The 9,612-nt window shown below is 63.6% G+C and overlaps 1 protein-coding gene across 1 annotated transcript; it reads right to left on the minus strand.

Moving 5' to 3' along the window:
- Positions 1-1,953: 1,953 nt before the first annotated feature.
- Positions 1,954-6,583, minus strand: LOC128916627 (uncharacterized). Its single transcript, XM_054218560.1, has 5 exons — positions 4,939-6,583; positions 2,990-4,428; positions 2,654-2,719; positions 2,439-2,524; positions 1,954-2,265 (listed from the first exon to the last, which is right to left on the minus strand). Exons 2-5 carry the CDS (start codon positions 3,023-3,025, stop codon positions 1,974-1,976), a joined length of 480 nt encoding a protein of 159 aa, XP_054074535.1. The 5' UTR covers positions 3,026-4,428; positions 4,939-6,583; the 3' UTR covers positions 1,954-1,973.
- Positions 6,584-9,612: the final 3,029 nt, after the last annotated feature.

Genomic DNA, 9,612 nt, shown 5'->3' on the forward strand with positions numbered 1-9,612 from the left:
CAACTCCTTTGCGCTCCCCACAACTCACTGCTGGGCACAAAAAGATGCCCCCAGTCATCCCCGCAAACGTTTTATTGCTGACTTCCCACTTGCCCCCCACCTTGCCCCTTCTGCTTGATTGCTCTTTAAGCAGACCTTTCCCCAAACCCGCCCAACACCACCCTCGTTACCCAGCTCACCTAGGATTATTACAGCTCTGATAAAGTTAATGCCCTCCCAACACCATCATCTTGGGGCACTCGCTACAAACTCACCAACAGCAGGGGTGAGCTCAACTCAAGCCACAAGGACGAAGGATCTCGCAGGAATGGTCTCAGCAGGGAGGGGGAAAGGGAGCAGCATTGCTTTGGGCAGCAGGATCCAACTGGAGACTGGGTGCAGGCTGCTCCCTGCAGCGCCTGACCCTGGGACAGCCCGGACACCTGCGAGTCACTGGCTGGAAGCCATGTGTCCAGGGGAGCCTTTCCTGGGGGGCAGAAGGGCTCAGGTCCCACCAGCCCCACTCCACCCAGCTGCTCAAGGGAAGCCCTGAGACCCCGCCTGCGCAGGAGGTCTCAGGACAAGCCCAGTGGGTGGGAGCCATTGCTAAGGGCCAGGGATGCGAAATCCTGCTGGAGCCAGGCACCCCAGACAGACGGAGGGAGCGAGGAAAGGAGCTCAGCAGATCGGTATGAAATCAGAGCAAGGCGGGGAGCACGTGTGTGTCTGCACACACCGGTGGGATCCAGGAGTGCTGGAAGAGAAGAGGTCAGACAGCAGCACCCACCACAGGGGCAAGGCCAAAAAGCCACGCTGGCCGTGCACCACGGATAAACCCCCAACCCGCCCCCCTCCGGGGACTGTCCCCACGGGGTGGAACAGGCAGGGGGTCGCGGCGTGGGGCCGGACTCACCCACAGACTCGGTGCAAGCCCTGCAGCTCCACACCATCCGCCTCCTCATACGTGGCCATGTCTTCCCCCAGCTGGAGGACGCAGTCCCACAAGCCTTGGTAAACGCTGGCGCAGGCGGTGCCCGATGCCAGCAGCCCGGCCAGCCACCCACGGGGTCGGCGTCAGCGCCCACACCTCGGGGGACAGAGCCCACCTCCCTCCCCGGGCTCACCTGGGCACACCACGGCCACCACCGTGCCGCTGCCACCCAGGCACGGCGAGCTGCCCCTTCCCCGCAGGACACACACCAACCTCATGCTGGCCCTCGCCCCTGCCCAGCCCCGCCGCCCTTTGCGGAGAGCCCCAAAGCGCCGCTCCGCCGGGGCAGGGAGCCCATGCGGGGGCAGCCGGGGCACCCCAGCACCGGCACCCCCGGCCCGGGGCCCAGGGCACGGACACCCGGCGGGGCTCGGACAGCTCGGCTCCGCCAGCCGACACCCACCGGACACACACGCACAGCCCCGACACAGCCACACAGAGAGGGGACCCCGCATCGCCCCCTGCCTCCGCACCCCGGGGAGCGGCCCCTCCGCAGCCCGGCACCCCACAGCCCCCCCCGGCCACCCCATAGCCCGACCCACGCCCGGACAGCCTTACCCCCGGCCAGGAACCCCACGGCCGTGTCCCGGTCCCCGTCCCCTCACACCGGCATCGGGAGCGGGCTCCGGCTCCGCAGCTGGCCGCAACCCCCCTGGCCGGCAGCGCTCCCCGACCACCTCCGCGGCGAGGGCGCCCGGCCCGGACCGCCGCTAATGAGGGGCTAATGAGCCGCGGCTAATGAAGGAGCGGGCGGGGCCGCGGCTCCCGAGCGCCCGGGGGCAGCCCCGTGCCCGCAGCCCCGGCCCCCCGCCGCTCCCCGCATCCTGCACCCCCGGCCCGCACAGCATCGCCCCCCCTCGCCACTCTGCCGGCACCCACGGCTCCCCGCACCCCGCCACAACACATGAAAAACACGAATACAACTCTTTATTAACAACAACACAACTACCTACAACTCCTAACAACTATTAACAACTCTTACAACTATTAACTAACAAAAATATTAACAACTAACAAAAATATTAACAACTAACAAAGCACGAGGGCATCGTGCGCAGGTTCCCTGCAGCGGGGACCACTCACCCCAGCCCCAGCCCGGTGGCAGGAGACCCTCCCTCCCTGCGGGCAGTGCATGGCGAGCACGTGCCTGTCCTCCTGATGGCACGTCCACATCCATCGCCTCCTCCTCCTCCACAGCCACCTCCATCTCTTCACTTTCCTCCACCTGCTCGATCTCCATGTCTTCCTCCGTCTTCACAGTCTCCTCCACAGCCTCCAGCACAAGTTCTAACATCCTAAGACAAGAGGCAAGCAGAAAAGTGCATTGGTCCTGCCCTGCCCAGCCGAGTGGACCCGTGGGACAGGGCTCTCCACACCCCTGCCCCTCTCGCTGGCCAGGGAGAGCCGTGGCCACAGCCCCAGCAGGAGCTGGCTGGACCTGGGCAGCTCCTTGGCCACCAGCACCCACCAGCACTGGCGCCCCAGTGCCTGCAGCTGGAGGCTCCTGTACTTCTGTATCTTCATCATTTTGGTGTTTCGCATGGTCTTCTGGATCTAGTGGAACAGAGAGGGCAGGGGTGAGTGGCCCTGCTCCCTGCCCCATGGGGCCCAGAGCACACACCCCGCCCCCCCCCTGCACAGACCCCGGCCCTGCGCCTGCCTGGGCGCCCCGAAGCTCCTTACTCGGTGCAGGTGGCCTTTGGGCTCGGCGCTGCTCCGCCGGCAGGGCTCAGCTCCCACGGCTCCAGCCTGGAAAGGGGCAGCGCAGGCACCGGCTCAGGCTCCGGCCAGCACCCGCCTGCTCCCGGCGAGCATCCCTGCGGCACCAGCCCGGGGCAGCCTGGGCTGTGTGTGGGGACGTGTCCCCCCGGCGCAGGGATGCTGCATCCCAGCAGGGCATGAGCAGCCCAGAAGGGCTTCTGCCAGCCCCTGGCCTTGCAGGGGTGGGGGGAGAGGGCGAGACAAGGTCCCGGCCCCCGACCACTGCTGGGTGCCCACCTCCGGGGAGCAGGGACGTACCTCTGCCAGTGCAAGCATCTTCTTCAGCACCTTCATGATGCCAGTGGTATGGCAGCAGGTAGAGAGACAACAGTGATGGGCTCAGGAGGGAAGGAAGGGCAGAAGGGCTGTGGGTTCAAATGTTGGGATCTGGCGGGAAAAGCTGGGGCGTTGTCTCAAGGCAGCAGGCACGTGGCAGAAGGGCTGTGGGTTGATAGGCTGGGATCAGGCGGGAAAGGCTCGGGCGTTGTCTCAAGGCACCAGGCGCATGACAGAAGGGCTGTGGGTTCAAAGGTTGGGATCAGGCAGGAAGGGCTGGGCTGCGGGTTCAAGGCAGAAGGAGCGGGGCAGAAGGTAAGTGTCGGGCACAGGGCACAGGGGATTCCTTGTGCCCGTCGCCGGGGGCTGGCTCTTGCAGCTGGAACACGGGCCATGGCAACAGGATTTCCAGTGACAGCTGCACAGTGGGGATGAGGATGATGCCTTCATGGGCTGCAGATCCATGGGGAATGTTGGGGAATTTTTGTTACCCCTCAAGGCAAATTCAACACACTTCTGTGCTTAAAAATAAAATAAAATGAATGAACACGGTGCTGGGCAGAGTCCTGCCACCATCACTAGTTCTTCATGGAGTCCCCAGAGATGTGTCACTAGCAGATCCCTTATCCCCACTTGTCCCAGCACCCATCCCTCAGTGGTGGCATGGGGCACCTCAGCCCGGCCATGGGTCCATCCCCCAGCCCAGCTCTGCTGCCCAAATGGGGCTCCTGAGCACCCCCAGCCCGAGATGGCTGCAGGACAGTGCTGGGGCTGCCTCTGCTCTCCTCCCCGAGGGAAAACCCCCTCCCTTGCAGGGATTCCTGCTGCTTCTGCCATCCCTGCTGCCGGCCAGCGCAGCCCCTTCTGCTGCTGGGCCGCCTTGCCCTCCACGCCAGGGCATTCCTTGGTCACAAATTCCCACAGCTGAGCAGTTACAATCCCAGTTTCCCCTTCAGAGATGAGCCTGGGAGGGTGACACAGCTCAAGGCTCACCTGGGAGTGGGGTTGCCCCTCCCGAGTGCAACCCCCAGCCCTGCAGTCCCAAGGGGGCAGCTCCAGCTTCCCCTTCTCCTCAGCTCCCGACACCCCCTTGTGGGGCCCAGGGAAGGGGACACGGGGCAGCCCAGGACACTGGGGTGGACAGAGGGGACCTGCCAGCCCCCCGTCCACTCCTCACCACCTCCTCTCGGAGCAGCTCCAAGCTGCAGAAGGGCCAGGGCGTAGGGCCAGCTCCACGGGGTGAGGACCATCTCCTTCACTCTTTCATCGTCCCACGAGCAGCCAGAGAGCCATCCCACACTCTCCCAACTTCCTCCAGCTCACACACGGCTGTGGGGGGTGGAATTCATCCCCATCCGACCTCTGGATGCAGGCGGCAGTAGGACATGGCTGTGCCCAATGTGCCCAACACACACCGAAGGCTGCCGAGGAAAGGACAAGATGTGCTGCCATGAGCATGTGGCAAGGACTGCCTGCTTTAAGAATGATCTAAAACCACTCAGGAGGGTTGAACTCAGACATCCCTGTGTGCGTTTGCACACAGACTTCATGCACACAGCAGCACCCCCCCATCCCCACCGGCATTTCCCTACTGGAAGCTCCCCCTCCTTCCCCGCTTGCCCCGGCTCCCTGAGCCCTGGGATGTGCCCACGGTGACTCACAGCAGCAGCCAGTGGCTCTCGGGGTGGTGGCAGGAAAGGCCAAGGAGTGCATTTGCTGCAGAGGCAGAGGGGGAAGCACTGCCGGCTGCATCCCTGGGAGTCGACCACCCTGATCCTGCCACCAGCGTCCCTGGGGAAGGGGAGAAAAGGATGCTCCCAATGGCATCACCTTCCTGCTGCTCTTGGAGAGGAGGAAAACCAAGCTGGCCCTGGGGCAGGACTAAAAGGCTGGCAAGAAGCAGCACAGCAGAAGCAGGAGGTTGTCCCTACCTTGCATGGTACGTCATCAGCTCCCCTTCTCCTCTGCAGTGCTTCTGGCCCTGGGCATCTCTCACAGCCCTGTCTTCTCCTCAGCACCATGCCAGTGATCCCTCGATGCCTTTGAGCTGAGGCTGTAGGACCTCGCCGGTGCGTGCCCGCAGTCTGACAGTCTGTCCCACATCACCATCTCGGTGTACATCCTCGCTGCCGTCCCCTGCTCGCGGTACCGAGATGACTGTGAGCAGCACTTTGCCAAGCCAGGGAAGGCGTTTTCACCCAGCCGTGCTTAACCACAAACCAGAGGCAGAGCATGTGCCTTAAATGTCAGGGGTTGGAGGTGGTGTTTTTGGCTCTCCTCCTCCTCTCACCTCCCCTGTGGCTGAGCAGGGCCCAGGGGGGTCTCGGGACCCTGGGCTTCTGGGATGGCCACGGGGCTGAAGCCACATCGGGATGCCCAGCACTTGCACGGCACCAGCTGCATGGGCAATTTCCCAGTGCCACCCTCTGTTCTGCTGGATCCCCACATAGCAGCATCGGTGGAGTCACCTTGGGGAAGGCTGCAACCCACCAGTCCTGTGTTCCCAGCCACCTCCAGCTCCAGCCCTCTTCCCACCCCATGGGTTCAGGTTTCCCGGGACGAGGGGCTGCAGCGCGTACCTGGCTGGGCTCCCCCCTCCTCTCCTGCGGCTGCTTCGAAAGGCGGCAGGGAGAGCGGGAGCGCCTGTGCAAGCAGCCTCCCATGCTACCCTGTGGGGTGACCTTCTCCAGCAGTGCTCAGTGCCTGTGGCACAGCGCAGGAGACGGGACGAGCTCCCGCACCCTCCGGCTCAGCCTGGCGAGGAGGTAAGGGCTGCACCGACCCCTTGCCCAGGTGGGAAGGGTCTGGCCATGCTGGTGAGGGGTCCTGGTTGCGGGGCAGGGTGCGGGGAGCACGTGGCTCAGCTCCTTGCTCACTGAGTTGGGAGGCAATGGTGTGTCCATCCTGCAGAAGGGAATAACATGCATTTGGGGGAAGCCCAGAGCTTGGCAGAACTGTGCCGGGGCGAGCGGGAGGGAGAGGCAATGCCACCACCTCTGCAGCAGGCTTGGGCGCATGGCTTTGCACCAATTTGTCCCTGCTCCAGGCTTCGCTGGGGCCAAGGATGCAAAGCTCCCGTTCCACAGGGAAGGAATCTCTTCCTTCAGAGACCCCCACGGACAAGCAGGGAAGTTGCAGACGCCATTCGAGGGCTGACTCTGCACAGCCAGGACGGAGCTGCAGAGCAGGGCCACGGCACAGCCCTGCTCAGAGCTGGCTCACGCTGCCTTTCCGTTAAAGCCACCTGAGTTTTAAAGCTGATGGGGGGAAAAAAAGCATGATTATGGCAGAAAAAAGCATCCTGCGTGTCAGGGGCTCCAGCATTAACTCTCATTGTGTTTGTAGCCGCTGTGGCAGTAAATAGAGCCGGTGGGATTTCCCCAGTGTGGGGAGCACCCGCAGGGCAGCCGGGGCCGGGAGCTCTTCGTAAAGAGACAGGAGGCGAAACCCGTGGGGGTGGTGGGAACTGCAGCTGAAGCTCAGAAAGCCAGATGGGTATCGTAGCACCAGGCAAACCCCTGCAACAGCCCGGGCCTCTCTGACACACCATGGCTTCACCTCCCTCCCTTGCCTCACCTTCTATCACCTCACCTTCCCTCCCTTCCCCTCCCCTCCTCTCGCCGTACACCTGTACAAGGGGGTTCAACCCCTTGTCCTTGCATCTGTTCTGCCTCCTGCCTGACCTGGCCATGGGTCACATCAACCCCGACCCCTAGAAGCGTCTTTTCTTATCCCTCATTACCCCTCCCCACATTCCCCACAGTGCCCCTAAGATGTCACAGTGAGATGGGGACAGGAGCCAGCCCAGCCTGGCCCTGCTCCCCTTCGTCCATGGATGGGCACCAGCCTGGCTCAGAGGTGCCACAGCAGCCCCACAGCATCTGCAACCCTTAAAGGCTGCAGGGACAAGCCAGTCCCAAGGGCACTTCCCTCCAATGCCATCGTGCCTAATGCTCTCAGGACGCAGAGAATGATGCTGCCAGCCCAGGATCCCTGCCAGCACCTGGTGTTCCCCATCCCCTCTAACCCTCTGCTCGGTACTCTCCTAGATGATGCTGCTCTCGGGGTGGGACAGGTGAAGCAGCATTGCTGGGACCTGCCCACAACCCACGCAATGCCCCAGGACACGGGGCTGCCCGACGGCAGCGAGAGCAGACCCCTCGCAGGACGGCTCAGCCTGCCCCCAAAGAAGCGGGAGCTGATGGAGAGGAAAGCCCTCCTGGCCGAGGGCAGCCCCGAGCAGCCCATCTCTGGCAATGCCATGGCAGCCACCCTCTGCCAGCCCCACCTGCGGCAACCACAGGCGAGTTCCAGCCGGGGCATGCAAGGGATGCTGACAGCGTGGCGGGCGCTGCCGATGGGGCAGCACTGGGTTGTGGTAGCCTCCCGGCACCGCGGCTGCCTGTGGAAGGGGCTGGGGCACCTCCGACCCTGAGGATTCCCCGCAAAACTATCGCAGAACCAGGAGCTGCCAGCACACTGTGGGCTGGACATCACTCAGCAGGCGGGCCAGAGGGCTGGGGACAGCGGTGGCCCTGCCAGGGCACTGGTCCCCAGCCAGCCCTATTGTACCTTCAGGGGATGAGACCACGGAGGGGACAGAGCTGGGTGGGGGCTCCCCCAGCCACACCATTGCCCACAGCCTGCATTACGCAGGCACAGGTGTATTACGGACTGCCTGCCCCCGGTTTGGCAGTGGGTATGAACGAGCTGGGCAGGGAAAGGGCCAGCTGCAGGATGCTGCGGCTGCCCCAGTCACGCTGCCTGTGACCTGCTCAGCAGCCAGGCATGAGCCCCCCAGCCCCTCGGAGCCCCCCAGCCCCTCACCTCAGCCTTCAGCCGGCGCTGCCCCTCCGGAGCCACCTCCCAGGGCTGTTTCCCCACATGGGAAGGGCAAGGAGAAGCCACCTGCCAACAGAAGGGACATCCCCAGGATGCCCACACCAGCCCCTACCCACCTTTCTGCCTCCATCTTGCTGTCACCCATGGGACCATCCCATGCGTTGGTCTATTCCCGGCCGCTCTGCCCTGTGGTCGCGTACTGGCAGCGCCGAACCCCATCCCTTGCTGGTGAGTTCTGGTCCCTGCTGCTGCCGATGGCGAGCACGGCCTTCACACTGCCCCACTTCCAGCAAGGCTCCCTGACAGCGCTGCCCGGGGGCCGGCAGAAGAGGGTGGAGGAGCTACAGGTGGAGGATTCCCTGGGGTGCACAACAAGTGCGGAGCCGCACCTCAGCCCCTGTCTGGTGCAGGGCATCTGGAGGAGCCCGCACCCCGGCTTTGCCTGCCTACAGGTCTGCCTCGGGGACCAGGACAGGCAGGTGCATAAGGTACTGTCCTACGGAGAAAAGAGGACACTGGGGGAGCAGGGGACCCCCTGCCCACCTTGCCCAAACATGCAGGGTACGTGGTGGTCACCAACAGAAGCAACTGTCCTTTACCCACCCGCAGCTCTTGCTACCCAAAGCAACTCCATGGGCTCTGCAAATGTTCTTGCAGAGCGGTACCAGCCAGCCCTAAGCGGCTCCTGGCCTCCTGATGGTGCTGGTTCTCAAAGCCAGGCTGGCCCAGTCCCTTCAGCGAAGGGGGTCACTGGCCAGGGAGGGCTGGAGTGGGTGAACCCAGCTCTGCCACTGACATGCTGCATGGCCTTGGTCATCTCCCTTGATGCAGAACGATAAAAAGGAGCTGTGGGGTCCAGCGGGGCTGGTGGGTTTACCAGGGGCAAACGCCCAGTGGCTGAGCATGGTTACCAGCATGACTGGGAAGGAGCCAGCTGCCCAAACTGTGGGGCAAGCAGGCAAGAGCAGATGGCAGGGGGCTGCTCCCACCCCAGCCTGATGCAGGAGCTCTCCTTGCTCTGCCCGGGTGGCTGCAGAGGTGCTCCAGGAGTACCCCTTCTTCGCCAAGGGCTGGGGCTGGGTGTCCTGCTGCCCACACATGACCTCCTAGCTCTACCAGCTCCCATGCCAGCAGCTGGCCATTGGGGATGTCTGCATGGTGTGGAGCCTGAGGATGCAGGGATGCGACACCCCCGGGGCTTGTCAGGAGCCTCCCCCTGGCACCACACAGGGACCACTAGAGCCAGGACTGGGCTCCCCTGCCTCCGGGCAGGACATGGCCAAGGAGTCAGCCGGCTCCTGGCATGGAGCGGTGCTGTGAACCCCGGCCAGGCGGCACCTCGGCACTGCCCGGCTCCCCCCGCCTTGCCTCCCTCCCCGTCCCTGCCGAGATGCTCATTGCTCAGCAGCCACATTCCTTCGAGGGTGTTTATGGCTTTTCTGTCTCCCCGCTGTCCCAGGCTAAAAATCGCCCCTTTTAAGGGAGCCGCAGGACTGCGGGTCACTGGAGCCTTGCCAGCTGCGGGCTGCTCCCCTGCAATCTATCGCCTCATTTACTGGGAAAGCAGCCTTGTCCTGGTTTTCTCTTGACTCCACAATTTACTGATGGAGTCAAGCTGCAGCTCACTCTCAGCCCCATCCACGCACGCCTCCTAGAGAATAAGATCTATTTTTCACCAGCAAGTGATTCACCTGCCTGGCACTGGTTCACCTTTCCCTGAGCAGCCAGCTCCTCCCCAGCTCCATCCACAGCCCACAGCTCCC

The sequence above is a fragment of the Rissa tridactyla genome, chromosome 12, assembly GCF_028500815.1.
Source record: "Rissa tridactyla isolate bRisTri1 chromosome 12, bRisTri1.patW.cur.20221130, whole genome shotgun sequence".
Taxonomy (NCBI): domain Eukaryota; kingdom Metazoa; phylum Chordata; class Aves; order Charadriiformes; family Laridae; genus Rissa; species Rissa tridactyla.